Genomic DNA, 15,193 nt, shown 5'->3' with positions numbered 1-15,193 from the left:
CTCTATTATCAAGCTTGTAGTCGAAGCTTAACCGAGGGAGTCGTCCTCTATAACATGTCCATTGATGGTAGCAACAATTTATCTATACTGAATCAATATCCTAACTCCATCCTTGCACATGTTACTTTTTGAAAGCTTCAACATCACTATTTTGATAAATTTATATTACATCATTTTAAAACTTTATCATTGCTCTTCTATCTAATGACAAATTTTTATTGCATCAATCAATATCTATCTCTCCATCACTCATATGCAAGTTTACTCTAGACTTTAAGATTTGTTTTAAATATGAAAAAAAAAACATTTGGTTATGAATTTTGAGTGATTATTGCGTTAGAGAAATTAAAATTTCAAGCAGTTGTTCAATTTTTTTTTTTTTACAAAGGTGAGTTTTACTCCATCAAAAAAATATTATTAGAGTAAATATAATCAACTTTTACTACAATAAATATCACCGATTTAACTATTAAAATGGCTTTTTACATTAAAAAAATATTAAAAAATAAGAATAAAACTAGGTACAACGTACCCTTGGTCAGGATCCGCATTTGCCAATTCAATATCTAATTTGATTCGTGTCCACCGAAATAGTTCAACTTGATTAGCTCAACTAACATGACTAGTCCAGTCCACTCAATTAACCAGCATGATCGAGGCAAGTGAGTCAAGTGGCTATAACTCACCACCACGTGTCCTCCAGGGACGTGGGCTGGCCCACAAGTACTACATTTAAAAATATATATATAAGCTATCTATTAAGCTTTTTTACTTTTATTGGTTCCGAAAAGAAATACTTAGAAAACTCGCCTGAATCCGTTACGTCGCTTAACGGAGACATTTTTTTAACGATAATACTAATAATAATAATAATAATAATTAAAAAATAATAAATAATAAATAATAAATGATCGGATAATTTTTGTAGAATGGCCAATTGATCGCTATCCGGCGAAGGGATGTGAAGGATCAGACGGCAGCGAAGGGGTCGACAGCGAAATAGTCGGCAATGTCACCGGGAAGATCATCGGAGGTGAAGTCCTCGAGCCCTGAGCCGATAAAGGCGTCGTCCAAGTCCTCCTCCACGAAGTCGATCGGCGCGTCGTGGTCGTGGAAGAAACCGAGCGGCTCCGGGGTGTTGAAGCTTAGCAGGCCATCGAAGACAGCCTCCTCTTCTTTGAAAAGAAGGAACTCGCCCAGGTCCAACGGCGGCGGGATGGCCGGGAAGGCCGTAGCCGGGAGTTTGAACTTTTGTTCCGGCACGGTGGCGGTGGCGGCAGAGGATGGGGCGAAGCCGCGGAGAACGGTGGTCGGAGATGTGACGTCGGGAGGAGATTCTTCTCCGGAGTCGTACGCGCCGGATGTGGAGGCGATGTTGGTGTCTGAGTACTTATGACGCCGCGGTGGCAGAGAAGACGAGACGGACTTGGTGGCAGCGGCCGCGATGGGGAAGTTGGTGGTGGCACCAGGGCCACGCAACCTGATGGCGGCGCAGTCGTAGCTCCTCGCGGCCTCCTCGGCGGTGTTGAATGTGCCGAGCCACAACCGGATGCGCCGAATTGGGTCCCTGATCTCCGCCGAGTACTTCCCCCATGGCCGACACCGGACGCCGCGATACTTCGGCTCGCCGCCCTCCTTGCCAACACCGTCCTTAGCCTCCGCCGCCGCTGCCGGTGGCAATTCCGCCCGCCTTTTCGCCCTGGCTGCAGCTCTTCCCTTCTCGGCCTCCGCCGCGCCTTCCAACGGAACCTCGTGCACGACCCGCCGCACGCGGCGACACCCGCCCCCCTCGTCGCCAGATGAATCCGTGGCGTCGTGGTCAACGCAAAAGATGCGGACCACCCGCGGCCCTGAAACCTCCACCACCTTCCGCCTTTTCGCCCGCGACGACCCGCTCCTCGCCGCCGCCTCGACAACGCGCTCCGCCTTCTTCATCGCCGCTCTAATCCTTCACCTGCATCCGCCATGAAAACATTAAGAAGCCGCCATAAAAATCACACCTTTACCATCCCAAAACCTCAAGAACGAATCCAACAAACAAAACAAAATCTGCCATTGTTTTACAGAAGAACAACGACAAAAATCCAAGATTGTTCATAATACTAAAAGGCTACCAAATCTCCAGAATCCAATCTGCTAAACCACTGAGCGATCGGACTGCGGATTCGCTAGCGTTGTGGTTCCACGAGACGTCCATTTCAAACTACCAAACATTACCAAATCCTGTCGGATTCGTATCAGAAAAGGGAACAGAATCTACCTAAAAGAATTCGAATCGCCCGCAAATGATCTCACAGAACAAGAAGATTGACCAGAAGAAGACGAAGAATAAGAAGAGGAGCAGAGCAGCAACAACACAGAGATCTGTTCAAGCTTCAAAGCAATGAAGTGTCGGGAATTTATGGAAAACCATCGGTTTTATTGGATCAATAGACACATCAGTAAATTTTTTTATTTTATTTTATTTTATTTTATTTTTACATATTTTGGATCGATCGAGTCGGTAAAAAGATGATTTTTATTTATTTCCGAAGCCATCGAGAGAGGAGGCGGCGATAGCCCCCGCGACGATCGCTGAACGTATGCGTGGTTCAATGGGGAGTGTTCCGTACTCAGAGGATAATTTCACTTTGATCCTCTATAATTCCAAATTACAAATCCTGATTTGAAATTTGACGGAGGTTGAAAATAGGAAAGAATAAAGAGTTTAATTCCATCCAATTGAAAAAAATATAAGGAAATAAAACTAAAGGATATAATTATAAATTTTTTCTTTATTTTTTATTTTGATAAAAATTAAAAGGGGCTTTAATTATCATAATAGTCAAAAGGGTATTTTTTTAAAAAAAATTAAAGGATGCCTATCATATTTCTCATATAAAAAAAACTCTTATTTCAACATTATTATTGCTGCTATATTATATAAAATAAATTAATTCAATTTAATTTAAAAATTGTGCATAAAGTATTTTTATAAAAAATATATAAAAGACTAAATTGATTGAAATTGTTGATCAAAATTACTTCAACATAGTCAAATTCAGTTTAAAAATAGTATAGCAACCACTAATTACAGGATTCAACAGTATTTTAGTCAATTAATTGATTGCTACAGCAATGCAATAGTCAATTATATTGATCAAGTTGATAAAAAAAAAATTATATAAAAGCATTTTATATATAGTTTTTTTATAAAATTGAATTAATTTAATTTTACATAGCAACTACTCCATAATTGTTATAACAGAATAAGGATATCATCGGTATAAGAAATATGATTGAGCGCACTTTTGATTTTTTTTTTTAAAATTATATATTCTTTTGGCAATTCAAATAATCAAGTGTGCCCTTTTAATTTTTACCTGCTTTTTTTATTCCATTCCAAGCAAATAAGAAGATGGTATACAATTCTCAAATTTTCCTTTTTTATATTTAGATCATTTCATTTTCTTTTTATATTTCACTCTTAGATGAAATCAAAATACGACTAGTTGGTTCGATAGATCCTTAGACCTCAAAATGGATCGAAAAAGCTAAGCAATTGAATATGAAAAACAATCTAGTTCTATTAGTTGGGCCAATTTTTATCAACCTAATATGCCTAAAATGACTTTATAAATTAAAAAAAAATAATCCTAATTTTATTTAGATTAAAAAATAAAAAATATGACCTACAAACTAAACAAATGGAAAACACATCTCTACTGGGTTGTAGTAAAATATGGAGTGTGTATAAATTTTACTAGTGCAATCATTCTCGGGTAAAGATTGACCAGTTTAATTAAGTTTGAGTTGACTCAAGGTTGAGTTTTAATATTTGACAATATGTGAGAGAAAAGTTATATAGGACAAGAGAAAATCGGATACTTATCTAGAGAAGTCCCAAATAGAAGTTAGGTAACGAGAAATTCTAATTGAAAGTTAGGCAATGGAAAGTTCTAACTGGAGGTTAGGTAATGGAAAAACTCTAGTGAGTAAAGTCAAACACTAGAAGTTGTAGCAAAACTAGGCAATGAAGACCTAGTTGGGAAGTAGGCAACAAAAAAAATCTTATCAAATGAAACTAGACAGTGAAAGTTTTAATGAGGCTAGGCAGTGAAGATCTAGTTGAGAATTAGGCAATGGAACTCCTAGCTGGGTTACATAAAGAAAAAGTCCAAGTAGGTCAAAAGTTGACTAAATACTTGGTGATCAAAAGTCTAACAGGAGTTGACACGAGATGAAAAGTCCAAGTGGGTCAAAGGTTGACTGGAGGCAATGAAAAATCTCAACGAGTCACATATAACTTTAGGGGTGGGCAAAGGAACCCTAAACTCAAGTTTAGAGTTTAAGGTTGGACAATTAATTAGCTCAATCGATGGCCTAATCAATTGTGACCTGCTCTAATCGAGTAGGCTTATTGCCTAATTGATTGGGAGGTTTTTGTGAAGCACAATAAGGCTCTGAATCGATTGACTACTCAATTAGGACTTATGTTAATTGATTAGGACAATCGATTAAAGATATTTTTATTAGTGCAACTTTCCCTTGGTCAAAGTTGACTAGGTTGACTAAACTTGAGTTAGCTCAAGTTTGAATCTTGATATTTGAGTTTTGATATTTGATAATATATGAAGATTGTTGGTGCAATTATCCATTTGAGAGATTGACGGTTAAAGGTTAACTAGAAGAGTCAAGTAGGTTAAATTTGATCAAATACTTGACTAGGAAGTCCTAACTGTAAGTTAGACAAGGGTAAGACCAACAGAAAGGTTGGTAAAAGAAGAAAATCTAAGTGGATTAGTGTTGACCGGACATATAGTGTGGAAAGTCCTAGTAAGTGAAGTTGGACAGATTAAAGTCCTGGTGAGTGAAGTCAAACAGTTGAAAAATCTTAGTGAGTGAAGCCAGGCAGATGGAAGTCATAGTGAGTAAAGTCAGGTAGTTGGGAAGTCTTAGTGAGTGGAGTCAGGCCGATGGAAGTCCTAGTGAGTGAAGTCAAGCAGTTGAAAAATCCTAGTAAATGAAGCTAGATAATGAGAAAGTCTCAGTGAGTGAAGCCAGACAGATAAAAAGTCCTGATGAGTGAAGCTAGACAAATGAGAAAAGTCCTGATGAATGAAATCAGACAATGAAGAAATCCTGGTGAGTAAAGCTAGGTGGAAAAACACTAGTGAGTAAAGCTAGCTAGTAAAAAGTCCTAGTGAGTGAAATCGGTCATTCAAAAATCTAGGTGGATCAAAGATTGACCGGACACTTAGTGTTTGGAAGTTCAAGTGAGTCATGGAGGACCGGACACTTGGTACGAGGAGAAAAGTCCAAGTGGGTCAAATAATTGACCGAACACTTGGTGAAAAAATTTCAACAGGTCATGATTAACCAGATGCAAAGCAATGAGGAGTCCCAATAGGTCACGATTAATCGGATGCTGGGCAAGGAATCCTAGGACTCAAGTTTAGAAGCTAGGATTGCCAAATCAATTAGGACAATCAATTTGGTAGAGCTTAATTGATCATGGTTATCACTTAAGAACCTTTCTGTGAGGAAACAGAAAGGTTGGTAAGTGATTAAGTAAGGCTCCTTAATTGCTTACGGGTCTTTAGTGATCAAACAAAAAGGGTCGTAATCAATTAGGATAATCGATTGCGACATGCTTAAGCAATTAGGGTAATCGCTTAAGCTCGGTAAGCAATCAGGTTGATCGCTTAAGAGCTGCTCTTCGCAAAGTACAGTGAGTTGCTGAATCGATCTATCTAATCTATTCAGCATAGCTTAAGCGATTGGAGTAATCGCTTGAGGTTCAAAAACTAGTCGTTTCTGCAGGTTGCTAATGTGGTAATCACTTAAGCATCTCCTTAAGTGATTAAGGCGCACGAAGAAGCCTTAGAAAAGGGTTTCATGATCGTTGCACGAAGAGCTCTTACACACATCTTCTTTACCATTGCCACCAATTCTTAAAGTTTTTTGGAGACAAGTGTTGCTATACTTCCAAGGTTCAAGAGGTGTTTTACAAGTAACAAGAGATCAAGCAAGAAGAGGTTTTTCATTTCTTCTTATATTTACTTCTTGTTTGTGTTGTATTCTTGTTGAGAGCTTGTAAGAGGTTTTTTCACCTCCTGAGTGTTTCCGAGAAGGAGTTATTTCATAGTGGATGTGTGAGAGATGGTCAAATCCTTGAATTAGTCACCTTGTTGAGGTAGATACTAAATAAAATTCTTTATGTTAGCATTGGGGAAGTTTACTTCATGTTTTCCGCTACAAAAGATCATCATCGACAAAGCGAACAAGCTATTCACCTCCTAGCTCCTAGTGTCTCAACAATTTTCGCGTGAGAACAGAAAGGCTTGGAATCGATTGAGGCAATTGATTCAGGCTCCACCAATCGATTGTTAGCATTGGGGAGGTTTACTTCATGTTTGCCGCTACAAAAGATCATCATCGACAAAGCGAACAAGCTATTCACCTCCTAGCTCCTAGAGTGTCTCAACAATTTTCGCGTGAGAACAGAAAGGCTTGGAATCGATGGGGGTAATTGATTTAGGCTCCACTAATCGATTAGGGTAATTGATTGAAGGTTGTTTACGAGAGTACAGAGGTGCTAGAATTAATTAGGAAATCGATTGAGAGATTCTCGCTATAACAGAAAACTTCTAAATCAATTGGGGCAATTGATTAGAAGCTGCTGAATCGATTGGTATAACTCATCAATTGATTAGATGGGCAAAAAAGAGCCATTCTTTATATTTTGAATGGTTAAGCTGACAAGACAATCGATTGGGGGTAAGTCAATCGATTAAGAGGAGTCAAAGAAACCCTAGAAAAGGTGTTTTCGCGAAGCTTTGAACAACACTTGCTAGAGGCTATTCTTGGGAGTTTTGGAGCGAAGCGTTTTTGCATTTCCATCCATCAAGAGGCAATCCAAAGTAAGAAAAGAGTAAGTATCACAAAGTTCCTCATTGTAAACCCTAAGGGTGCGTTTGGTTCGGGGTTATTATTGATAACCTTGGTTATCCATCCAAGGTTATCAACAAAAACCTTGTTTGGTTTAGGTATTCGATGATTCCTGAGTAATGTTCCATGCCCGACATGTCAGCAAAAGGGTCATGCAGCCCGAAATCGGAAAACCCCAAAAAACTAAGGTTTTTCTTGATTCCGGGGTTAACAAATTTTTTTTACAAAAAATACCCTCCAATAAGAAAAAACATGAAAAAAAGAGAAAAAAATGTAAAAAAATATTAAAATAAAAAAATTTATTTTTTTTTAAAAAATAAATAATTTAAAAAAATTAAAAAATATAAATTTTAAAAATAAAAAAAAAATAAAAATTTAAAAAATTTTATAAAATAAAAAAAATAAAAAATTAAAATTTTTAAAATTTTTTTTTAAAAAAAATAAAAAATAAAAAATATATAAAAATTTAAAATTTAAAAAATAAAAAAATTTAAAAATAAAATAAATAAATAAAAATTAAAATTTTAAAAAATGTAAAAAAATATAAAATATAAATATAAATAATATAAAAAATATAAAAAACATTAAAAAATAAAAAAACACATAAAAAAGTAAAAAAAAATATACAGGAAAAAGAAAAGTAAAAAAATCATTAAAAAATAAATAATAATAATAATAATAATAATAATAATAATAATATGTATAGTTAGTTTTGTAACTGAGGGTAATACGGTAAAATATTAAACTAGGGTATTCATTAAAACCTTCAAACAAACAAATTTTTGTTGCATTACCTAGGTTGAACCAAACAACATTTGGTTATGTTTTATTCCTCATAACTTTGGTTATGTGATTACCTGGTAATCACATAACCAAGGTTATACATGATGACTTGAACCAAACGCACCCTAAAGTTGTTCTCGATTGTATTTTATGTTTGTGTTCTTGTTTTGTTGTTATATTATCGTGTTTGAGCTTGTATGAGGTCTCTCTGCCTCCGGAATGGAGATTTTCATGGTACATCTATGAGAGTGAGGAGTGGATCCTTAGATTAGTTATCTTAAGAAGGTGGATAACAAGTAAAATAACGTGGTTAGCATTACTTTAAATTTTTTGCTACAAATTAAGTTCAAAAAGTGATCAAAACTATTCACCCCTGGCTTTTTACATGTCCTAATAAATTTAACTTTGAATTTATCTTCTATATGAATAAGGAAGAAGATACACTTGCCCTTGGGGCTTTGATGAAGTAGTTAGACACTTCGACGGTTAATCAAATATTTACGGTTTGAATCTCAATTACGACGTATTGTAAGATATTTTTTCTCGAATTGGATGATAAATCTAAAGACACTGACCAGTACTCTAGATGAATAATCATGAGTATTTCTTAATTTACTTAGTGGACAGAATATGAGATCAAATCATCTATTCTAAGATGACTTTGATGGTAAGATATGAATACTTGGTAATATATATATACCTCAATTAAATATTAAAAAATTCAGATCTATTCTTTTCCGCTAATTAATAATTAATTAATTAATTATTGAACACTCTTCACTCACAACCAAACTGCTCACCAAACGTGCACCTCACTAACTCTCCATTTTCAGCTCTCACAACACTCCTAATTCAGTTTTCCTCATTTTTTTTATCCCTATTTGTAAATATCACGACTCGTGCATTATATCAGTAACTAATTAATATTATCCGTATCATGTTCATGCATTAATTTATATTTTTTTATAATTTAATATTTAAATTTCACTACATTCATCTTGGACTGAACTTGTTTTTAATTCGTCCATCAAATAAATTTAAAATATAATTTATATATATTTAAAATTTTAATTTTAATTTCTTTTATTGTTCGACCGTGGAATATTTTTTTTTCTCACGGGAAGTGTATTTAGTAGCTTTTGATGATTCTGACTGACTAGATTGATTCTCCATGTTTTTGGGAGGGAGCAATAACTTTATGTTAAAAGTCAAAGATCTCGAGAAGCTTAAAAGTCAACGGCTTCCTAAATTTTCTGTTTCAACGAGGTCAAACAAAAGATAATGTGAGCCAAAATCTTTGTTATATACTTATGCATGATGAGAGTTTGGTAAAAATATAGAATGGACCTCAGTTTTCTTATAATATTGTTTAATTTTAGGATAATAATTATTTTTTACTATACACTATATCAATTATCTTAAAATCTTTATTATCTTTATTTTTAATTATTTTATTTTCTCTTTTAAATTATTATATATGTAATAATAAAGAATTTAATTGGTTAAAAATTGAAAAGAAATATTATTTTATTTTTATGGTAAAGAATTTCATTCTCGATAATTGGAGAAACATTGTATCATAAATCTAAATTTAGATAATTGAAAGGGAATTTAATGTAAGTGGTTTTTTTTATAAAAAATGTTAAATTTAGAATAATAACTATTTCTACATAAGCGGGTGTGGATGCGTTGAGGATAAAAAAAAATTATATATCTAGTATAATATTATCCATTTTGAATCTAAGATTTTATGAATTTATTTTTGACCTTTATCTTAAAAGTCTTTTATCTTATAAATTTATGATTTTTTAATATATTTTTAATATATTTTTAATATTAGACTTTGATTATATTTTTTTATCATCTACAACTCAAACGAAAGAGTATCATTATTTTTATAGTCCTAGTCTCTCCTCAAGAATCCGATCATCCTTGATCCGTTCTGATTTTTCCCTTAAGTATCCGATCACTATTAACTTGATATTGTCAACTTTGAGCTTAAACTTTTATGTATTTATTTGTGAGCTCTACCCAAAAGGTCTCAAAGCAATGGAGATATCTTTTATCTTATAAATTTATGATATGTTTCATGTACTTTTAATGTGTGGTTTTGATTATATTTTCAACCCATTACACTTGGAGAGTTTGAAAAACACGATTTACTCCGATAGTCAATGGGAAATTTCGGTGGAACTGGACCGATCACCTTTAAGACTAGTCGGATAGTAAAAATTAAATATCTAAATTATAAAAAAACAATGATGATCCTCTATTGTAGTAAAAGGTGATTACGTTTGTTTAAGGCGTCTCACACAGTACATCCCCAAATTATGTGAAAAAAAATAAATCACAAAGTCAGCTTATAACCAATTGTTAAGTTTATTGAACACAACAACATGTTGCCAGAGATATTGGAGAATTAGCTGAATTTAAATACACAGAATTAAATTCACTTATCTGTCAAGATGACCTGAGCAGATAATCTCAAACTGCCAGCAGAGGTTGATTTTCTATAAAGTGTTGAAGGCAGACTGTATAGTGGTGACCGAACGAGATAAGAGGCCGAGCGGGCAAATCGCTCGAGTAGGAAGATCAGCTGAGCAGGTAGAACGACTGTTCGGGTTGAGCGAGCGGGCAGCCAAGTGTTCGGTCGGGAAAGAGGCTGATCGGGTAAGCAGAGAGGCTGATCGGGTGAGCAGAGAGGCCGACTGGGAGGACAGAGAGGTCGAGCAGCCGAGTGGTCGAGCGGGCGAGCCGGGCGACCGAGTGAGTGTGCGGTCGGATGAGCGAAGCAGCTAAGTGAGCAAATCGGCTAAATGTCTGACCGGGCAAAGGGCCGAGAAGTCTAACGAACCGAGTGAGCGGCTGAGCGAGTGACCGGCCGAGAAAACTGAGCGAGCGGCCAGACGGGCTTGTAGTCGAGCAGACAAAGAGGCCGAGGGAGTAGTGCTCACACTACAAGAAAATAAGGCTTCAGAGACGAAAAATTCCGTCTTTGATAGTCATTTTTCCGTCTCTAAAGAATATTTGAGACGGAATATTCCGTTTCCAATATTCGTTAGTGAAACCCCCGTGGCTAAATTTGATACGGAAATATTCCGTCTCAAATTTCATAAACAAATTAAAAATTTGTTTATGAATCTGTTTTTATTTGACCAAATGAAATTAATTGAAAAATATAAATTCTGTTTCTAATTTTGTTTTAAATCTGTCATTAGTCTGTCTCAAATTACCTAAAAAATATAATTTTAATTTGTTTATAAATTCATTTATAATTTGGTTTATAAATTCTGTCTCAAATTTTGTTTTAAACTCATTATTAATTTGTCTCAAATAACATATTAAATATAATTTTAATCTGTTTATAAATCCGTTTATAATTTTATTTATAAATCTATATATAGCTTCATTTTTAAATTTATCATTAAATTTATATTATTATTTATATTTATCATCTACATGATACTTTTAACATGCACACATTTCAAATAAATTTAAAATTTTTAAAACAATTAATTTCTAATGCAAAAGTATCATAAAATTAATATTGAAATAAGTAAATATTCACATCATCTAAATACATTTAACTATTAATCAAAGATAACATCAATATTTAATCTTTATTTCGCTTATCACGGCGCTCACGGGGACCAGATCCTCCTGGATATAAATGATTTGTATATCCCGCCTCTTAAATCATTTTACGAACCATCTTTTTTAGATTTTCTTCTCTTTGCCTACCTTCCTCGATAAGTTGTTCTTCCCTCTGTCTATTTTCTTTGATAACGAGTTCCAATTTATTTTTGCTTTCAGTAATTTCTTCCTCCATCCTCTTGCTAATAGCACGCATGTCTTCAATTTCTTGAGATAATTCCTTGTTCTTCTCATGAGAGCACATTTCATTGGAATTTCCATTGTATGATCTTCTAAAATGTTGATTGAGTCCAAATCCGTACACCCTCCCCTTACATGGGTCGCCCACCACATCACACCATGATTTGAGATTGAATGAAGGTCGAGTAGACTGATCATCAACATTTTGTCTCTCTTTATATTGTTCCTGTCCATATTACAAGAGCTTATATTAGTTTAACAAATATAAAAACCAACAAGTAAGAATTAATATAAGCTAATAGAAAATTAATGAATAATTAATTATGTTGACTTACACTAACTCGAGCTGATTTGTTATCCACAAACTCTCCAATACCTTGCTTTCTTTTATGCATTCGTTCAAAAACATCAAATTCATCCACATTTCGTCCCAAATCTTTTTTCTACAATCATATATAATACATGTCAATATAAAATAAAACAAATGAGATACATTGAATTTACATCTAAATGTCAAATATATAATAAATTTATCGAATGTGTAAATTAATGGAATAAACATGTTAGAAAAGGAAAGTTACCATTCTCTCACGGTGTGATCCAAAAGAAATTGAATCCCCAGTATGCTTGGTAGTAGACTCATCCTTCGCTGTCATTTTATTCTTCCATGCAATTTCACATTTAATCTTGTGATCTTCTTTATTCCAATGAATTTTAACCAAGTCATTCCATATATTAGCTTCCATCCAATCAGGTCCTCTACCTATCATATATAATATGCCTGGTTTCCTTCCTAAATCTTCTTGTGCAGATGATAATGCTACTTTCTTAGCCAAATGAATGGATGCCCTGTATCTCTCACTTGAATTTTCATTCCATACCTTTTTCATTTCTCTGTCGGTAAAATTATCTCAATTATATCTCAACTGCATCAAAACAAATAAATAATCAATGATTATATATAATATCATATGTGAATAAATAATCAATGGCTGCTCTAATTAAAAAATGTATTACTTACCTTAAAATTTTTCCAAAGTAAATCTTTAATATGATTAGGCACCTTTTTCCACGTTGGCCATACTCCTTTAATCACTCCTTTTATATCATTTGTAATTTCACGAGGAACCTCATTTTCGACAAATCTAAAGATAACAAAATTAAGAATATTATAACAACAAAATTAATTTAATACAAAAGTATCAAAACTTAATAAATTTAAAAGGTCATATGACTTACTTATTCATAACCACATTTATTTGAGTCCGTTCATCAATATTGGTTGGAATTTGAAACCCGTGATTAGGTCCTCTTCGTCGAACTACTGATGAACTATCTTCTTCGTATCTTGCATCATTAATCACGTTATCATATGAAATTTGTCTTCCCACCTCATCCTATGACCAAGGAGAACCAGGAGAACATGAGTGGAGACAATGGACTTGTGATAGACTTTGTTGGTGAAGCAATTAACTCATACTTTCTCTACGATTGAATAACATCAAACAATCAGACGGATTGCGATAAATTAGAAGCATATTGCTGCATAACCATACCTTTGTTCCACACATGTTAATAGCGCCTCCAGATAAGCTTCCACTACCAACTATACTTTCACTGTCATTAACAAACATTCGCTCATCTAGCTAAGGATTGCATCTTCATAATCTTTCTCTAAGATAAATATACTTGACTTTAATGACTTTTCCTCCAAGAGGTTATCAAAATAAGTCAAGCCATCTATAACATAGAAATAACTATTATGACACAAATATTAGAAAGTGTATGAAGTAAAAGAGCAGTAAAGATGGCTTAAGACCTGTGTCGATATAAGCTAGACATTCATTCCTTGCATATGAAGCTTCTTGTGGTTTTTTTTTCAATATGCCCACTATCAAGTTATTTGTCATTTCCATTACTCCTCGCAGTTTGCCCTATGAGGCATCATATTTTCTAGCATAGAGAAGCTAAAAGGTTGACTCCCTTATCTGACCGTTTAGCTGAAAATGGAATGTCATATTAGCAATCACAACTAAGATGAGACAGTATACAAATAATTGATTCACAATACTGGAAACAAAAAAAAAGGTACAGGATGTAATTACCAAAGATTGGTGAGTCTTGAATACTAAATTTCCTGATATGCTTGGGCTAATGGAGAATAAGTATAGCCTACATGGGAAAAAACAGTAATAAGGAGCTTTGGAAGTGAAGAAAATGTTTCTACAATAAAATACACTGGCATAGAAGTTTGAAATATATGTTCCACAGACTAACCAGTATAGAAACTAGTCCATTAGTACATGCCACAAGATCCTTGAAGCGTCCAAGTGCATGTATGCAGAGAGCTAAAAATCATAGCCATCCAAATCGATGGTAGTCAGAAATATAACCCTTTTCACAAGCAGAAATTGTTGAATCATGACCATTGCTTGTATCAGTTTGCATGAATAACTCTTGGTATGATGGTTTATACTTTATAGTACCTGATCCATCTCATCATGATAAGTTTACTTGAGATTATATAGTTAACATACAATAATTACAACTATGACAATCTCAATCTAGAATTAGATTATATAAGAAACAAGAACATAAAAAAATCAAGTTTTGTTACTGCTTCAATTGGATGACAACTTGTATGCACAGCAAGAAAATAACAATATTAAAACATTGTTATAATAATATCTTGTTGAAAAAACAATTTTATTAATAAAACAATAAATAAAAAAAACATGACCAAGGCCACGGCAGGGGAAAGACAGCAGCCAAGACGACCAAGGCAACCAATGTGGTGGCTGCGGTAGTGCCAAGGTAGCAACCAATTAGGTCGTGCAAGCGACTAGCTTCGTGTGCAACAGCCACCGCGCGATTAGGTCACACGAATGACCTCGATCGCATGAGTAGGAGACAACTGGTGTTGCGCGTTCTAGAACAGAGAAGAAGGCTGGAAAAGAAGCAAATGAGATACCTGAGCTTAAGCTTGTTCAGTGGATCGTAGAAAGAACACCGGAGAAGAAGATCGTGTGCGCCTTAAGCCGGAGGGTTGTGCGTGCGTGATTTGGAGACAGAGAAGAAGATCGCTTGCCCCTTAAGTCAGAGCCATGCCTGTCTTAAAGCCGTGCTTGATTTGGGACCGGAGAAGAAGATCGCGTGCAAGCCGGAGGAGAAATCGTGTGTGTGCAACCGGAGAAGAAATCGTTCGTGTGCGCCGACGAAGTAGAAAACGCGAGTGCGAGATTTGGGAGAGAAACGCTCAAATAGGTTTAGGCTTTTTTATTATTTAAAATAAAATATATTTATAATTATTTAATAATTTATTTCTCATATTATATACTTTATAAACAGATTTATTTTCTGTTTAAAACAACTTTAAACAGATTTACAAACAAAAATTAGTTTCGTATCAAATTTTGTTGCTAATTCGTATTTATTTTTGTTTATAAAAATTAATTTATAAATTTTGTTTCTAATTTATTTTAAAATCCGTTTTAAAATTTTTTTCTATATTAATTTTTTTTAAGTTAAACGAAATAATATTTCCGTAGCAAATCCGTTTATAATTTATTAAAATTTAAAACAAATTTTTGTTCCGTTTTAAAATTCTGTTTCTGATACCCTGTTTTCTTGTAGTGTCAGCTGAGCG

At 34.3% G+C, this 15,193-nt stretch overlaps 2 protein-coding genes and 1 long non-coding RNA gene across 3 annotated transcripts; all 3 read right to left on the bottom strand.

The window, feature by feature from the left end:
• Positions 1-797: 797 nt before the first annotated feature.
• On the bottom strand, positions 798-2,265 carry LOC122053925 (ethylene-responsive transcription factor 10-like). The gene has a single exon (XM_042615831.1). It carries the CDS (start codon positions 1,933-1,935, stop codon positions 970-972), a length of 966 nt encoding a protein of 321 aa, XP_042471765.1. The 5' UTR covers positions 1,936-2,265; the 3' UTR covers positions 798-969.
• Positions 2,266-11,403: 9,138 nt separating this feature from the next.
• Positions 11,404-12,313, bottom strand: LOC122053924. The gene is made up of 3 exons (XM_042615830.1): positions 12,129-12,313; positions 11,883-11,990; positions 11,404-11,773 (listed from the first exon to the last, which is right to left on the bottom strand). The coding sequence occupies exons 1-3, from the start codon at positions 12,291-12,293 to the stop codon at positions 11,405-11,407; spliced, it is 642 nt and encodes a 213-aa protein (XP_042471764.1). The 5' UTR covers positions 12,294-12,313; the 3' UTR covers position 11,404.
• A 657-nt stretch (positions 12,314-12,970) lies between these two features.
• Positions 12,971-14,563, bottom strand: LOC122053923. The gene is made up of 6 exons (XR_006132449.1): positions 14,519-14,563; positions 13,825-14,033; positions 13,653-13,719; positions 13,367-13,547; positions 13,104-13,287; positions 12,971-13,032 (listed from the first exon to the last, which is right to left on the bottom strand). It is a non-coding gene; the product is annotated as an uncharacterized LOC122053923 (long non-coding RNA).
• Between the last annotated feature and the right edge of the window lie 630 nt (positions 14,564-15,193).

The sequence above is a fragment of the Zingiber officinale genome, chromosome 3A (assembly GCF_018446385.1).
Source record: "Zingiber officinale cultivar Zhangliang chromosome 3A, Zo_v1.1, whole genome shotgun sequence".
NCBI lineage: Eukaryota > Viridiplantae > Streptophyta > Magnoliopsida > Zingiberales > Zingiberaceae > Zingiber > Zingiber officinale.
Note: the sequence above shows the minus strand (reverse complement) of the source record. Positions and strands in the feature narration are given on the sequence as shown.

Bases quoted from the DNA above. Each gene is read 5' to 3' on its own strand.
- LOC122053924 (XM_042615830.1), bottom strand. From the start codon at position 12,293: ATGGAAGCTAATATATGGAATGACTTGGTTAAAATTCATTGGAATAAA. The intron at 11,991-12,128 runs GTAACTTTCCTT...ATATGATTGTAG, and splicing joins GATCACACCGTGAGAGAATG to AAAAAAGATTTGGGACGAAA. The intron at 11,774-11,882 runs GTAAGTCAACAT...TAATATGGACAG, and splicing joins ACAAATCAGCTCGAGTTAGT to GAACAATATAAAGAGAGACA.
- LOC122053925 (XM_042615831.1), bottom strand. From the start codon at position 1,935: ATGAAGAAGGCGGAGCGCGTTGTCGAGGCGGCGGCGAGGAGCGGGTCG.